At 42.8% G+C, this 18,596-nt stretch overlaps 1 protein-coding gene across 11 annotated transcripts in view; it reads right to left on the reverse strand.

Annotated features, from left to right (window-relative positions):
- PSD3 (pleckstrin and Sec7 domain containing 3) overlaps positions 1-18,596 on the reverse strand; it is a 586,117-nt gene that overhangs the window by 15,354 nt on the left and 552,167 nt on the right. For all 11 annotated transcript variants that reach the window (XM_075605135.1, XM_075605145.1, XM_075605197.1 and 8 more), the window contains 3 exons: positions 9,143-9,300; positions 8,071-8,215; positions 4,349-4,492 (listed from right to left, as the gene is read on the reverse strand). In XM_075605135.1, the coding sequence (XP_075461250.1) occupies positions 4,349-4,492; positions 8,071-8,215; positions 9,143-9,300 (447 nt within the window). The remainder of the gene's footprint in view (positions 1-4,348; positions 4,493-8,070; positions 8,216-9,142; positions 9,301-18,596) is intronic.

The following is an 18,596-nucleotide window of genomic DNA, read 5'->3' on the forward strand; positions in this document are numbered from 1 at the left end:
TGACTTCCATTGGCCTCCCCATAGTGTGTGTGTGCGAAAGCCGAATATGTACAAGTTTAGTTCAGAAATGTTCCTACTTATCAAAAGAACGCAAAATTCTGACATATTGTGATTCGTTATTCCACATTTGACGAGTTTAGCAGGAAAAAAAAGGTTAATTTCTTCCAAACATTGCAGTATAGGTTCTGCTTGAGTAAATTATTCGTGTTTGGAGTGTGTCTTTTGCAAAGTATTTTTGTGACTTTTCTGTCAACTTCTGTGCATACAGTATGTGTGTGAATGTTTTGCACTTCTAATGATAACTGGCCGCAAAATGTTGCAAACGCATTTCAAATTCCTTTGTTAAATTTAAATCTGTGCATTCTGAGTAACAATGATATTTTGGAATTGGGGCATTAACTTTACATGGAAACATATGTGTATCTGAAGGAAGAATAATAATTTGTGGACATTAACAGGTACTGTACTAGGGTCATTGCAATGGTATTGTTAAAAGTATATGGGGGGCTAGATTTTTCTAGTCTAGGATGTTTTGACACGGCCAAATTGCCACCGGTACTTCACCACCATAACTACTAACCACAGGGCAAGTCGCCGCATGTCACCTCTCTGTCACCGCCAGCGCCTCTCCCAGCCACAGGGCACCTCCGTGGCATGGCCACGGCGCCTCTCCCAGCTGCAGGACACCGTCGCAGCATGTCCTCAACGCCTCTCCGACGCACAGGATGGCCGCCAAGCAGTGGGAAATGTAAAAATGTGTCCTGCCTGCTGGCGGCTGCGCTGAGTGTCCTGTGCATTGGAGGTGCCCTGCGGCCAGGAAAAGCGCTGAGGACATCCTGCGGCAGAGGTGCCTTAGGGCTGGAAGAGGGGTTGGCGGTGACTGCGAGGTGACCTGCGGCGACTTGCCCTGCGATCAGTAATTATGGCGGCAGAGAACCAGTGGCAATTTTGTTGCGGCCAAATGTCGCATTCCGTAGATTTAATGCATCTTAAAAATATCTTTAATCAGGACACTTTACCTAGGAATACATTATTGTTTAATTTAAAGATTCAGTCACACCTACCCACAACAATGTGAATGATAGAGTAGGATAAAGGTGCAATCCGTGACACTGGAATAATAACACCTTGTTGTTGCCTTTAACAAGTTGTCCTATATTATTCTCTGAGATACTTTAAATTCTTTGATTATATGTATGACTTCAGATATGCAGTACATTTTCTTTTTTTGTGGGGAAATAATGGCCTCCCTGTGTTTGTATTAGGCCCATACTTAATGACATGTAAATTGAATTTTCAAAAGCTAATAACAGAACAGTGTAATAATTTTTAAATTGCTTTGATTTACTATTTAAAAATATATATATGTTTGGGGGAAATGTAACAAGTTTGTTTAGTGTTACTGCTGAAGCCTTGAAAGCTGTTGGAGTTATGTCTAAGGATTAACATGTCAATTAGATTCACCCCTTTCTATAGTCTTTCTTTCTAAGTTGCGCTGACTACTCTTAACACATACAGTAAGTGTTCCCCGAGGGACAGTGTGGCAAGTACCACTATTAATAATGTTATACTTATAAATGAATCAAATTCTGATGCTCTGTATCTCCCAAAAAGAAAAAGCAACAACAACAATCCATAGATCTGGCACTCACAGTGCAAGCAGCAAATGTTTTCCATCAAAGAGGTTAGTACTAAAAAATATATGTATTTTAAGAAGCATGCAGTGCAGATTGCTGCTTCAATGCATCTTCAATACACCTTGCTAAGTGAAACTGGTGATTTAAACCAGGGGAGCGCAAACTTTTACTGCTGCGCCCCCCGGTCAGGCCTGCTCCGGAGCTTGCGCCCCCCCTCCTGCCTTGCAGCTGCGTCAAATGACGCTTCAGGGTCATGTGATGTCAGGTCACGTTACCCGCGGTGTCACTTGACGCCCATGACCCCACGGCTTCAAATGATGCCGCGTTGCCATGAAGACACGTCACAGCGTCTGAATCCCGGTAAGTTTTATTGTTGCAGAGACCTCACGCGATCCCCCGGCATTTTGCCCCGGACCCCACGCGATCTCCCGGACCTCTGCAACCGCTCGTGCCCCTGCCATAAAAATCTCCCGCCCCCCCCCAGTTTGCACACCCCTAATTTAAACCATAGCGTATCTGGCTTGTGCTGTATCAAAAAGGTCATCACAGCTGAAGCTCTCTGTGAAACTCTACTTACAACTGGAAATCAATGTAATTGTCCGCATGTGTCCAATCCACACATTACCTAAATAAAATGCTGCAAACGTTTACCCACTTCTTACTGAGAAGAGACCAGGTTATTCCAAAGATAATGGCGTTTCCTGCAACACCACCATGGCTGTCACATATTTACTACTGCATGTGCAGGACATTAATCAGCTTAGAATGAGCGCTCCCCCCTACATTTCTAGGTTTGCTTTAAGTTAATTTATCAATGTTTTCTGAGTAATCTGAACCAGGGGTTCCCTCTAGAGAAGGCCCCCTGGTGTTATTTTGTTTTTCCACCAAGGTTTTGCACCTTCTCATACATGAACAAAGAGGCTCCCTTGGGTGTGGTAGCTCTGCTGCCGGCAAGTACAAACAAATATTACATGTTGATAAACTGATGCTTTAAACCCATTGCTTGCTAGGACGGCACGGCAATGAACAGGTTAATGTTTCTGAATCACTAAAAGCCTTACAGATGAATCCTTAAGTACCATAAGCCTTAGCAACAGCATAGTTACACGCTTACTCTGCCCCTGTATCTCAGCGTGTACAAAGTGGGAGAGAACGTTACTAGAGCAGGAAAAACACATTTAAAAGGCTTGTTGCTTGTTCTGAACCAAAGTGAGAAATCTGAAGTACAGATGTAGCAAGACTTAACGTCTTCGGTGCCGCGACCACAAGGATTAACACAGGGGGGGTCCCATTCAGAAGCATAGGGCCCCCGCAGCGAGACTCTGCCCCCGCAGCGAGACTCTGCCCCCGCAGCGAGACTCTGCCCCCGCAGCGAGACTCTGCCCCCGCAGCGAGACTCTGCCCCCGCAGCGAGACTCTGCCCCCGCAGCGAGACTCTGTCCCCGCAGCGAGAGACTGCCCCCGCAGCGAGACTCTGCCCCCGCAGCGAGACTCTGCCCCCGCAGCGAGACTCTGCCCCCGCAGCGAGACTCTGCCCCCGCAGCGAGACTCTGCCCCCGCAGCGAGACTCTGCCCCCGCAGCGAGACTCTGCCCCCGCAGCGAGACTCTGTCCCCGCAGCGAGAGACTGCCCCCGCAGCGAGACTCTGCCCCCGCAGCGAGACTCTGTCCCTGGCGCCGAAGACGTTTGCTTGCTTTTACGGGGCGCCAAGGTCAGCGAGTCTTATTACATCTGTATGTGGCTTATATATTACTATCTACTTGTACAAAGGAAGGTTTTCCACCATTGTTTCAATATTTTTTGTTTCTCCTAGAAGCAAAACAAACAGTCTACGTCATTTTATTTAAATACTTTTTCTTTTTCTGCCTTTTAATCTAAATGTTTAAGGGACCTTTTAATGCAGTTAAATGCAAATATATGTTTTTTATACAGCCCTGCACTGTGTGAGTAATAAATCAACACAGGAGCTTTGGTTCTTATATTTGACAGACACATTAATCACAAAAATGCTGCAGTCAGCTTCATAACAGCATATAGCTTCCATACATATACTGTATATGATATTACACTAAACAAAAAAATATAAGGTTCTAAAAAGCCAAGAACACAACGTCACATACCAACATAGCACTTAGATAATACAATGGTGTCTCCTTTACAGGAGTTCTGGAAATGACTTGCTGGGATCCATAGTCAGAAGTGCCATTTTATCATATAAAAAGGTAGTTGCCACATTGAATGATTATTCAATGCATATATATATATTTAGTTAAGTTGTGGTGAGTAAAAAAAGTGACAAAAACCCTCCACAGCAAAGCATATAGCAAATGGAAAAATTACTGTATGCTCATTTGCATGTCTTAGACAGGTCTGCAACCCCGCCTTTCACCATTATCACCCAGCACACAGCACTTCCACTGCAGCAAGGGATTATGGGAAATGACATGCAAATGAGCACACAGTGCCACCTTTTGCTTCAAAAGCATTAACATGGTTCCCTATAGGCTTAAGCTTGCTGCATGGTCACAGCTTTGAGCACAAGATTCCAAGAATCCCTTGCTGCAGTGGAAGTGCTGTGTGCTGGGTGATAATGGTGAAAGGCAGGGTTGCAGGCTTGCAGTCCTGTCTAAGACATGCAAATGAGCATGCAGTAATATATATATGGAATATATATATATATATTTAAAAAAAAAATTTTTTTTAACAAGTACCTCAAACTCCAGGTAGTGATCCTTCATCTTGTACTCATCTATCTCCTTTGCTTTCACTTTCTTATCGGGCGGGTAGGAGCGATGCTCGGCCAGCTCAGTGGAGATCTGCTTGAGCTTGGTTTCATGTGATCTCAGCTGTTCATCCTGACAACACAAATGTACAGCTGTCTTACCCAGTCTGAGAAATTACATGCTAATCCAAACAAAATGCATATCATCATTTACATAGTTAAAAATTAGGGGCAAAAGTAGGGCAGTTTGCTTGAAAGTCTGTTTGCCAAATGTAATTTGCTTATGGTATTCAGTATTTGTTTCCTACTTTAAAAATGTGTATATTGAGTGTTGTAAAATCACTATGTCAAAGTTGCAATGTAGAAGTCAAGTAGAGAAGTCACTGCTCTCTAATTACATTGAACAATTCCCAAACACTGTACTCTGTTTCATTACACGCTAGTTTATAAAGCGAGCTAGTCCATCAAGGCAATGCTGAGACAGCAGAATAAAGTCACAACAAGACCCCCTTCTTCAGGTTGAGTAAAGTTTTTTCCCAAAAAATTCTGCACTGCCTTTATGGTCGGGCTTGCCTTATTTACCTGCCTGCGGTGGAAAAGACTACAGATACTGAGGCCTGGTAGCCACCTAATATTCCACTGGTAACAGCAAGAGTGCAAATGGACTTTACCTGTAGCTCTATAAAAATTAGCATCATGTTTTCACAAGTACTGTGGCACAATTATTTTTAATATGGAAATAATATAAGAGTTTATGCTGATTTTAAAATCCTACACCCAGTGCAGTAAAGTTAACACAATAAAGAAGAGTTCTAACCATCCAGTATTTTAGTGCAAGCTGCATTACGATGCAATAGAAAAAGGTCAAATCTGATGTGTTAAAGTGTCTGAAATGGCTGTAATGTGCTACACCGACCGTGTTACACTAGCAACGTTGGCTACTTTCAAATGAGCACCTCGGACTCCAAACATGGGCGCCGGGTGTTCTGCATTTACACGCGCGGGGGGGGGCATTGTGGGTAGTTGAGCGCGCTGTAAAGTTAGATTTTTTTGTTTTGTTTACCCAAGTGCGGGTGAGCGTGTGTGCCCACGCACGAGCGCACGCGCACAGCGTGAGCGGGGACTTACATATATCTATATATATATACAGTATATAGATATATGTAAGTAACCGCCGCAAGCGCCGCCCGGACGCAGTTATCATTTTAAATCCTACAGACATATTGTAAGTAAAGTGACATAACATTAATCACAATTATGGATCATCTGAATAAGGGATTGCAATGGTATTGCATTATTCAAGACATAGCCCTATATTTACAAAGCCGCCTTCTGCTGCAAGGTGTTCCAGCACCGGAAGGTGTTTAACGGCAAAAGACTGATTAGTAAATATAGGCCCTAATGTCAACTACTGTGTATGGAATATGTTTGTAGAGGAATAACCTGTTTCAAATCCGAGGGCATAGGATACATTCTCTGCAGTATGAAAATCCGATGCATCTACATAATAATGAATAAACATTATAATGTGGTTGTCATCATACAGTAACTATGCAAAAATCTAAAAAGACCCAAAGTGAAAAATATCTGTTCTAACTGACCTTGAGAGCAAATCAGAAATCTAAAAATTAAACATGTACAGCTAAACCCCGGTACAGCTAAACGCCTCGTTATACCGCGATTCGGTTATAACGCGGTTTTCCCGTGGCTCCCGTTTTTAAAAAAAAAAATTTTTTTTAAAAAATTAAAAAAAAATTTTTTTTTTACATTTTTTTTTGCACACTGCACACACTGCACACACTCACTGCACACACACTGCTCATTGCTCACACTGCCACACTGCACACACACTGCTCATTGCTCACACTGACACACTGACACACTGCACACACACTGACACACTGCACACACACTGCTCATTGCTCACACTGCACACACTGACACACTGCACACACACTGCACACTGCACACACACTGCACATTGCTCACACTGACACACTGCACACTGCACACACACTGCTCATTGCTCACACTGCACACACTGCACACACACTGCTCATTGCTCACACTGCACACACTGACACACTGCACACACACTGCACACACACTGCTCATTGGACACACTGCACACACACTGCTCATTGGACACACTGCACACTGCACACACACTGCTCATTGCTCACACTGACACACTGCACACACACTGCACACTGCACACACACTGCTCATTGCTCACACTGCACACACTGACACACTGCACACACACTGCACACTGCACACACACTGCACATTGCTCACACTGACACACTGCACACACTCACTGCACACACACTGCTCATTGCTCACACTGCACACACTGACACACTGCACACACACTGCACACTGCTCATTGGACACACTGCACACACACTGCACACACACTGCACACACACTGCTCATTGCTGACACTGCACACACTGACACACTGCACACACACTGCTCATTGCTCACACTGCACACACTGACACACTGCACACACACTGCTCATTGCTCACACTGCACACACTGCACACACTGACACACTGCACACACTGCACACACTGCACACACACTGCACACTGCACACAATTATTATATAGAAATAAACAGACAACTGCACTTTAACAGATGTATTTTGCCTGTCTTGTGACTTTTGTTTCACAAAGTTAAGGGGGTGGGAAGTCATTGTGCTGTGGGGGTTGGTGACAGGGGGAAGCGGGGACAGGAGGGACATCCCCGCTCCCATCTCCTGCCCCGCGGTGACAGGGGGAAGCGGGGAGCGGAGGGACATGCCCGCTCCCATCTCCTGTCCCGCGGGATGAATATGCGCTAAAGCGCGGCGGCCATTTTTTTTCTCGCGACCCCGTTAGTAACGCGGTGGTCTCGGGGTGGACCCCGAGACACGCGTTATAACGGGGTTTAGCTGTATTATTATTTGTAGGGATGATCCAGAATGACCACAAAAAAGAATTCCCATAGATTTGCACTCAACTTAATAGTATATCTGAGTAGATGGAAACAAATTTCCAAACCATATGGGAGGCCAGAAGGTTTAAAACACAAAACAAAAAATTATTTATTATTTAATTATTTAATTAACTCTTCTAATTGAAAACACAATTTTTTTTTTAATTGAATAATAAATAATTTTTTGTTTTGTGTTTTAAACCTTCTGGCCTCCCATATGGTTTGGAAATTTGTTTCCATCTACTCAGATATACTATTAAGTTGAGTGCAAATCTATGGGAATTCTTTTTTGTGGTCATTCTGGATCATCCCTACAAATAGTATGTTTCTATTTCCCATGCACCGCTTACTGTCTACTTATATGATTTGAATATTAAGGTTGAGCAGTGGTTAAACACTTCCTATGCTACTAACATGTATTATTAGTCTGCTTCTAACTTCTATGTTTTTTAGATGCAATTGATGGTATCTTGCAATTTCCAAAAGTAAAGTGTTTTCATTGCAACAGTTAATTTCCCTCTGCTTGAAATGAATTGCTAAGTGAAGCATTTTCAATTACCAATTAAATGGTGAAGAGCACTTCTTGAACTGTATGACCATTTGCTATGCGAAATATGTCACTGTGTTATAAACACAAAGTAACGTACAGTATGCTGTGTGGAGTATATCAGTGCGTTAGAAATACAAAGTAATACATTAAACATTTTCTCTGGGAGAAGTACAAACCTTAGACAGTTTGGTAGTGGTGGCAGGCAGTAACGGGCGACTAAATTTCTTCTGGGAACCTATTGCAGCTGGAAAGGGTGGAGCAGAAAATACCGCAGCCACACAGTTGATTTTGTTAATCCATAATTCCATTTCCTCAGTGCTTCTGCAATAGAAAGATTTAAAGCTTCAGTACAAACCCAAGTAGCTGTATCTATCCTGCTCCAAGATTATTCACATGGATTTCCTGAATTATGACTAACTGAGTCTGCAACAAACAGCTACCAGTAATGCCAGAGAAAAACACACAGCACATAGAATCTCTGTATTAAACGAGCAATGCATATCCTTCTTACTTATTATTTCTTAACATAGGTTTGGAGCAGGTGGTCTCTGGAGCTGAAACCCATTAAATTCAGCTCCAGTCGACTCCCTGCTTCTCGCGATACAGACCTCTAGAGCTGGTGGCAGTATCTCAGCAAAGTTTAAAGCTCCCACGTCATGTGGACCAATAGGAAGTCAAACCTCATGACTTCCTATTGGCCCGCATAGGCCATGAGCTTTGAAACTCCGCCATTACGTGAACCCTGCTAGCTACCAGCACCCACTGCAGGTAAGTATCTCCGGAAGCAGTGGGTCCTCGGAACTGAGATCAACGGGGTTCAGCTCTGGAGACCCACTACTTCAATCCTACATTAAAAATCTTAATAACTGTCTCTTTAATGTTCTAACTGAACTGCTGCACTATTAAATATGCAACCAGAGTTCGCAAAATACGTTGAAGCAGACCTGTGATATAGTCCCTAAAGTTAGGGTGGATTACTGAGTGAGACTATGGGGCTTATTTACTAAACTGCAATTTAAATTTGAGAGATATTTAAGGAATGTGGGGAGTACCTTCAAACAAAAAAACCCCCAACATTTAACTCCATTAACATTCCAATGTTATTAGTTTACTGTGGTCCTGTAAAAGTTTGTGATGGATCACTATATTCTTATCTGATTTTTGCCACTCTGTCTTCCTACAGGTATTGTCATCACTGTAGACACAAATTTGATCCACTTCATTATTTCTGGGAAATAACATACTTACTGTGCTTGAAAGAGAAATACTCTCCAGTCTGCTGTTTTAAGTTTCAGGACATTAGGCCGTTTCTCATAATCTGTTGCCTTAGATGCCATGGCGTGATGTACGCTGACAGCGTTTTTTAAATCATCTTCTGACAAAGCCTTTTCTGGTTTATATTCATCCTAGATGTTTGAAAGTAGAAAAATGATTACAGGTCAGAATATATATCGGCAGGGGCACATTACATTATCACTATATAAATCAATTAATTAAAAGTGCACTGCATGCTGGTGGGAAAGAAAAAAAAAAAAAAAAGAGAAAAGCTGCACATATTTGTGACGGACATACAAAAGATGAAAGGTTATATCAAATATATAACACATTTTAGACAGTTATTTAGTACCTCTACATATAAAGAATGGGGAAAAAGCAGGAGAACACATATGTTCTGATGCACTGCACCTTTTTCTTGAAAAAAAAAAGTTTCTTACATTTGAAGCAGATTCTTAGATTAGGAGGTTTATGGTACCTGAGACCTGACTGATGTTTGTAAAACTCATCCTCTTTGGAGCGCTAAGCCCCACCATAACTCACATTTTTAACCCCTCATCTGCAGCACATTCCCATCCTCCTTTAAACAAGCACTCATCCCATCCATTCTAAAGATACACTCTCTTGACCCAACCTCGCTCTAACAACCATACCACCTCTTTTCTCTCCTTTCCTCCAAGTTACATGTACTTTAGCAGCTTCTGCATGATTCACTTTCTCCTCCAACTCCCTGCTTGACTCTTTGCAATCTGGTTTCCGTCCTCTACTCTCCACTGAGATAGCACTAACAAAAGTGTCCAGTTACCTACACACAGCTAAATCTAAGGGTCATTTCTCCTAACTAATTCTCCTGGATCTCGCTATTGCCTTCAACACTGTTGATCATCCCCTTCTCCTGCACACTCTCCACTCCATTGGACCCCGGGACACAGCCCTCTCCTGGTTCATGTCCTACCTATTCAACCGCTCTTTCAGTGTCTTCTTCTCCAGAGTCTCCTCCTCTTCACTCCCACTTTCTGTTGAAGTCCCACAAGGCTCTATCCTTGGCCCTCTATTATTATCACTCTACACCTCTTCTCTTGGTGAACTAATACAATCTTTTGGCTTTCAGTATCATCTCTATGCCACTGATACCCAAATTTACCTCACCTCCCCTGATCTCTGCACGTCTCTCTTGTCCCGTGTCACCAACTGTCTCTCTGCAATCTCCTTCTGGATATCCCACCATTATCTGAAGCTTAAAATGTCCAAAACAGAACTACAGTAATACTCTTTCCCCTTCCAATGCCACCACTACAACCAAACTACCTCACTGTAAAAAAAATACCACAATTCTGATTCTGCCCACTCCTTCATTGCCTTTCTCAGTCCTGCCAGCTCCACCTCAGAAATTTCCTTAGGATATGCCCTTTTCGTACTCATGACACTATTAAATTCACTATCATGTCCCGACTTGATGACTGCAACCTTCTCCTAGCTAGAATTCCCCTTGTCTGCCTGTCTCAACTCCAATCCATCCAAAATTCTGCGACGAGACCCATCTACCTCACTCACCGCTCCGCTTCCGCTGCTCAACTATGCAAATCACTACACAGGCCTCCCATAGTTTTTAGAAACAAATGTAAAACTCTAGTTCTGACTTTTCAACTTTTTAAGGAAGCCGTTCTAGCATACCCTTAAAATCCCCCACCCCAACCATTTCGGAACAGCTGTGGGGCTGGACCAAACTCCACGCTATCAACCCCCTAACATCCACACCACAAAACCTAAATAGGATCAACTGTGCGGCTTGACCATACACCATTCTATAGTATACTCCGTCCCACAATGAGCAGCCACTTTACCCTTTGTGTCAACACTGGCCCTAATTCCCTCTAGATTCTAAACTCTCATGAACACTTACCTCTTGCATCTGTTTGCTCTTGTCTGCACTTATTTGGTATGTCATTCTGTTTATGCAATTTACACAATTCGGTGCTCCCCCCCCCCCACCACACTGCAGAATATGGTGGTGATTAACAAATAAACAATACTAATAATATGCCCGAGTTTAACAGGGAATTAATGCTGTCTCAATTAGGCTTTTCTAGAAAGCCTCAGAAGTCTGAGTAATCCAGCAGGGAGCTGGTTTATTGCAGCCAGTCAATTAACCAGTCTCCACCAGGATAATCAGACAGGTAAAAAAGCCTCCTGCAAGAAACTGACAGGAGGACTCCTGAGCACAAACCCAACTGTGCTGCTTAGGGAGATGATGTCTTGAGCACAAGGCTGTGCCTTAGCAAGACACCAGGAACCAGACTGCTATTCCTGGTCCTATTCCTGGAATACCAACCAAACCCAGAGACTGCCACAAAGGACACCTGCTTTGAGGTATCTCTTGAGACTTTGGGGTGATAGGCTGGTAATGTACTTTTCCTCTCAGGCTTGCAGACAGGGACTGGGGACGTGAGTTAGCACTTATACAGGGATAGGTTTTTATTTTTTAATTTTGGTATTCTGTGCACGGTTTAAAGGGACAGGCTAAATAAAGCCATGTTTTAATTTCCACAAAACTGTTTCCCTGTGTGTACCTCTGCACATGTCTCTTACACCAAGTATACCTTAAAAAAGGAAACAGATAAGCCTGCTACATCTGCACATCACACCCTTAGCAACTTTAAACAAGAGAAGTGATTACTGCCAACTGGTAAAAGCATCTGGCGGTGGGCTGATACATTGGAGGCCAGCAAACTTCCTCATTGTTTAAATGGGCTAAGTTCACAGTGGCACACTTAGTAAAGACTGAAAGGACATTACACAATTTACAGCAAACAAAAATTATAAATTACATCTAATTAGTCATAATAGCTATTTTAGAGACTGAGATAGTTATCTAAAACAATCAAATTTTTTCCTGATAAAAGGTTTCTGAAACCAAATGAAAGTCAATGGAAGATGAACAGATCTCCTTAATTTTACCAATGTTTTGGCCAGTGTTATCATCTTTTTAACCTTCAATATATCAGTAGGTGCATCTCCATTATTCCCCCTTCCCCTCCCTGTTATAGAAGCAGGCAGAGCAAGCTACAGGGGAGACATGGGCACTGCATCAGCACATGGTAATGCCCAAACCACAGTGACATCACCAAAATGAAGTCGCTAAGGGACTAGCTAAGGCCTCGGGCAGGCTCCCTGCCGGCGTGCTGAGGCTCAGGGAAAGCGGGTGTTTTCCCTGGCCTTGCGGTTGCTTACCGCACGCGCTGTCAGGGGGCAGGCACGTCACTGGCTGGGAGCGGGCCAGTGACGTCACGGAGCTGTTTCGCCCTCATTCGGCGAACCGCTCACGTGACCAGCCTGTCGCGCCGGCAAGCGGGGGAATTTTAAATTCCCCTGACCTATGCTTCCGCGCGCTTGCAGAAGCATAGGTGAGCCCCTACTAAAGCCACTCTAATTGCGGCTGTAGGGGCTCAGTGCTGAGCGGAAGCGCGCATGAGCGCGCTTCCGCCAGCAAGCAGGGAACATGGCCGAGGCCTAAAAGAGCTCAATCCCGTCCCACATTTTGGGCTATTACAATTACATTAAACTATCATAATCCTTACACTGTCACTAGGTCTGTCACACATTGCCTGTGAAGGGGTTATAAATATGTATTAGTATCTTTATTAAAGCCTTCAGCCACAAATATGTATCCTCTTGAACAGGTCCCTTTGGTCCTTGTGAGGTCAGCGCCCTTTCATGTCGCTACCTGCAAGAGAGATCGCGTGGCCTAGTACCCAAATAAGGGCTGGAACCACTAACATGTATATAGGGGTGGCATCTGCTCTCTTGAACACAGTTATGAACTTGTCCCCAGTTGTCATCAAATTAGGAAGTCTCATGAAAGGTGCCTCCTGTTTATTTTACTTAATCCATATGCTATATAAAAAAAAGGGCCAACAACACACTAAGGAAATACATTGCAGCCCCTCTCGGACGGCGAAGTGATCCTTGACACATTCTGGATAACTGTTAATGCTCATTGGTTACTCTTGTTTGCTACAAAAAAATGTACATCAGGTTTCATACAGTTGACCTGTGTCTCTTAGATAGACAAAGATTATGCAAACTGAACTTCCCTTTATTACATGTATCAATCTTCTAGCCTTGCTTAATGCTCCATGTAACCACACAAATTGATTGCGTTTTATATCTGCAGTTCAAGCAATATCCTACATGTGTTTTTTTTTTCCCAATAAATCAGTTCTGTACTATGAGAAAATACTTGTAGCATTTCTGTTCCTATAGCAACCTGTGACGGTAGGAGGTAGCTGGCCTTCCAAATAAAGGTTAAGCCAAGCCGGCTGCCTCTGTGAACCACAGGTAATGGGCCAAGAGGGTTAGCTCTTAGGTCCTGTAGGATAAATCAATGTATTTTTATGTATCTCTGTTCCCATGTTACGGTTATGTCGTAGGGATGCCTAGTGGGGGTGTGATTTCCCATAGGGAGTTAGCTGCAGAAAGGGACTTTGGGAGCAGGGGGACAAGGGTCCATGTTAGGGAACCCAGATAGTTAGCCCCATTTGTATTTGGGCAGCAATCCACTGCCCAAAATGTATTAACCATATTTTCTGCGTTTATTCCTTTCCGGGCATGCATTTAACCAGGGATTTTGGGTGCATGAGTTTTAAGGGGGATTTTGCAGGGAAACTGTTGTCAGAATGTGCATACAGGGTCGGGGACCAAAGTTACCGGTTCTCTGGTAAATGTATCCGACAATCAGGCATGATTTGCAATACATGTGTGCACATTGGCCCCATCAATATATCCCCTTCAAAACATAACTGTGACTCACCACTAGGGTATCCTGCTTCAGCACCAGCTCGGGAAGGAAAGTGAGCCATGGCGAAATATGTTCTAGTATACTTCGAAAAGGGGGGCCCTGGTTTAGGGGGTACCCCAGGTACTGGTATGGCTCCCCGCAAACAGTGTAGGCTTTGTGGATACCCGTCCATACATAAGAATTGGGTGGTGGTGGTGGGGAGGGGGAAGGGGGGGGGGCGGAACTATGGAAGTCCCATGTTAAGTATAGGAAAAACCTGACCTGTTTTGGGTCTTTTGAGGTTCCCTGTGTTGTAGAGACATAAGATTTTGGGAGTATAAGTTTTAGGTGGGATATTTGGGCAAACACGTATTAGTTTTGCTTGCAGTAGTTTGGGAAGCCTTGTTACTGGTGGTGCCTGTATTCTCCCCAGCTATTTGTGGGTAAGCGGGGTGAATTACATTGGGGCTGCACAGTGTCCTTAACACTCCTGGTTTTCGAGCCCAGATATCCCAAACTAATTTCCCAAACATAGACAAGGTTCCCCAAGGTTTATACTTTCTTAAAGTATGGTTTATAGTGTGTCATTCTATATGTATAAATATTGTCTGAGCATTTACATAGGAGCCAGGATGTCTGCATAGACATCTGTGCTCAAAGGAGAACCAGGATATCCAGAAGTGTCGGGCCATTTGGTAGTAAGGAGGGGCAGAGGAATAGGCCCAAAAGCCATCTTTGTTCTCTGAGACACCTAGGAAAGTCTAGTTTTCAACCCCCAGACCTCAGTAAGTGTGTATATTCAACTCTTCACCAGTATGTATATTCCGTCTGTATTTTGTATTTCATTGTGTGTACGTGGGTTTACCCGAAAAAACCTCATTTTATTCCACCATCTTTTTTTGCCTAGTGAATGATCCCAAAAATATAAATGTGTTAAAAGTCCTGGTCTACCGTGACACACCTGTTTACAGTCACATCCCCATTCCCTTCTGAAACAGCATCACCTTTTTGAGCCCTGTCCTCTCTAGCAGTGAACCAATTGAATCTAGTGGCTGCCTGGTCACATGATCTTCCTCACAGATCTTTGGCTGTCTGTGCAGCAGAACAGGGCCCAAAATGCATTTAGTGAACCCCAAGCCGAATCTTCAGCGATCGATTACAGGAGTACAGATCGATCGGCAACTTGGCTAATCACTTGTCAGTGTGTAGATTGTATTGCTGCACATATTGAATTAAACGGAGTTCTTTATTTTTTTTAATGCAGCTTTAAAGCAAAAAAAACTTAATTTAAAAAAATAAATAAAAGTTAAGATGAATGACAAAAAAATGTGTAAATGTAACAGTAAAACGCCTAATTTTGAAGCATTAATAGTTCCCAAGGTGCTTTTTGACCCAGTAAATCACTCTCTCAGAACAGAGGTACGTGCTTTTTGACTGCTTGGACACTAACTCACCAGCACAGCAATACTTTGTGGCCTTTGTGTGGAAACAGAGAAGAAGTTGTAAAAAGGATTGTGCATGAGGTAGTAGGGTAAACAATAAAAAGAGATGATAATTTGAAAGGCAACCCTAATAATACCTTCTCTAGTGCTTAAACCGTAAGAAGGAAAGGAGGCCGGTGAAAACAGTATGAAGAAAGAGTGTGCCTATTACTCATTGAGAAGAGGTAGTTTGTAGCAACAAACAGAACAGTGCTTCCAAAAAACCTTTGAAGCTGTAATCCACAGAGTAACACTTTAAGAACAGTGTTGCAATTATAAGAACTCGTTGCACAATTGAGCATTATAATAATGTGAATCCCTTGTTGGTGAGCATCTATGTAGAGGGAACTTGATGTCTTTATAAATCAAGTATCAGCGATTTGAAAGATCAATGGTGCATGACTAGCTTACCGTAAAGGAAGCACTGAGTCACCTAAGACATGTGGGTGTTATCTTCATTGGTATATTAAAGTACTCACGGGATCTCCTCAAATGTTGCAGCGTTTTTCGATGTGTTCCTGCCGATGTCCGTTGCAGAGTAGAAAAAGGTGAGTTTGGTGGTTCACAATCGAAAGAAAACACTCCGGGGGCTGTAGATTACGTTTCTGGAAAAATGTATTGGCACATGTAGCACAAAATAAAAAACCCTCTGGAGTGTTTTCTTTCGATTGTGAACCGCCAAACTCACCTTTTTCTATTACTCATTGATGTCAAAACCTGATTTCATAACAATGACATAAGAACATTTCTTTGACTATTTTATATTTATAAGTGGCTTATTTTTGGTTAAAGCAGTGTGAGAACCTAGTGTTACTTGCAGCCCCTTGTGAAGTGGGCTTTACACTTCATTTCTCTGGGCCTCACATATCCAAAGTAGCTTGTCAGCTCACTTCGTTGCCTGAATAATCCTACTACTGTTTGTTCTGTGCTACCTAAAGTTGCCACATTCAAGTTTTTATTATAGGGGAGGCCGAAATCCATTAGGAAAATCTAATTTAAAGCCATAGATGTCCTATATGTTTTTGTGAACAAAAACACACACTGTTTCTCACCCCCTATTTTCTGTCCTCTCCCCCATCATTCTCTCCCTCAATTTCTCCCCTCTCCCTCCATCTCTCAGCCCCCCTTCTGCCCCCATCACTCAGCCCACCTGCAACTCTCAACCCCCTCCTCGCTAAAAGTGCCTAGTCGGAGTCCACAGCTCTTACCTGTGGAGTGGAGCCCGTCCTGGCAGCAGACACCGGAAGTTGTCATTGACTTTCAGGTCGGACGGCTGGGACGGGCTCTGACCTTGCCCTCATCTTCCGTCGCCATTGCCCACCTTTTGGAACTGCCCGCCGCCATCCTTCTCCTCTTCCTGTCACTACCGGCCTGACCTGCGGGACCCCTGAACTATCCCGCTGCCCCTGAAATGCGGGACAATTATGCGTCCCGACAGACCTTTCGGGGATAATGGGGCAATTCATTTAAAAAGGGACAACCCTGTATGTATGTACTGCACCGACACACTTTATTCGAGCAAATACCCGGTATGTACCTGGCAGATACCTGGAATGCGCCACTCCTCACCTCTGACAAGCCCCGTTGCGTTTGCCTTCCCAGCCTGGGTTCATGCCTGGCTGACGGGCGGCTGATCTGTTAAATGATAATGATTAGGATTTAATAGGCTGCAATGCTTCGCGTGTCTACCAGATGGCATAAATTCATGAATTGTAATGCAGTATATATATATATACTGTGCAGTATTGCAGCCAGCGGGAATAAAATGCTTCAATCCCTGCTTGGAAAATAACTCAATGCACTCGGGCAGAAAACAGTCACAAACCTCAATACACCCGGGTATACCCGAATTCGTGGGACTAGCCAAGCTCGAATAAAGTGTGTCGCCAGTGTATGTATGTATGTATGTATGTATGTATATATGTATGTATATATGTATGTATATACAGTATGTATGTATATATGTGTATATATATATATATATATATATATATATATATATATATATATATAGTCAAATAGAACAGTTGGCACTCCTTAGGTGCTGATAGGCTGTAGGTGCTTGCCCCACATGGATAATATAGACATACGTTACCATTCCAAGGTCTGGTAAAGCAAGAGACAGCACTCAATTTGTCGAAAACTTCACAAAGTGTATTGGTGAAAATAGTGGTACATCAAGAAACCCAACGTTTCAGTCCTCCAAAATGGGGCCTTCCTCAGGAACAGTAAAGTATGTCTCTGTCTCTGTCTCTCTCTTATATATATATATATATATATATATATATATATATATATATATATATATATATATATATATATATACTGTATATATATATATGTATATATACGTATATATATATATATATATATATATATATATATATATACGTATATATATATATATGTACGTGACGTCTCGTCTGGCAAACCTATATTATCACAATGTGGCCCACTCATTTTCTGTATTTCACTCTAGAGGCTTTTTGCTGAAATAAGTGTCTGTCTGCACAAGTAAGCATCATACTTTTAAAGTAATCATTTCCATAATATAGACATACAGTATGCATACTACATCCTATTAATTCCCCGTTATGATCCATTGCTTTGCCTTATAGGAGCAAAGGCATTAGGGGCCATATGCACTAAGCCATCCCCGCTACTCCATAAGACACCTTCTAGCACACCTTCAAGTGAATGAGCCACAAGGACGGTGTCTTACGGACTTACACCGCTTAGTAAATAATGGCCCTTTGTGGGACATTCACTTGAATAGAGCTGTAAGGCGACTTCTTCCTGCATGAAAAGTGTCTTATGGAGAGCGCTTCTTAGTAAATATGGGCCTTGATGATTTCATCTTATTTGTATTATATGTACAAGAATTCATATCAGATCATGACCATAACTAAACAAAAAGAGGGGGGGAAACGCGGTGCTTATTTTATACAAGTTAAGTAAATAAATAGAATACCTCACAGTCGGGAAAAAAAGCAAGGGAATGGACCATTTTCCCTCTGGAATATCCATTACATCAGAAAAAAAAAAAGGTATAACACAAAACTTTATGATGTAGGAACAGTTGATGCTTGCTACAGTACAAGGAGTAGAATTACTGCTCCAGGTACATTAACTCAACACAGCGCCACTATTTGGGCATGACAAAATAATT

Source organism: Ascaphus truei, chromosome 1 (genome assembly GCF_040206685.1).
Source record: "Ascaphus truei isolate aAscTru1 chromosome 1, aAscTru1.hap1, whole genome shotgun sequence".
Classification (NCBI taxonomy): Eukaryota; Metazoa; Chordata; class Amphibia; order Anura; family Ascaphidae; genus Ascaphus; species Ascaphus truei.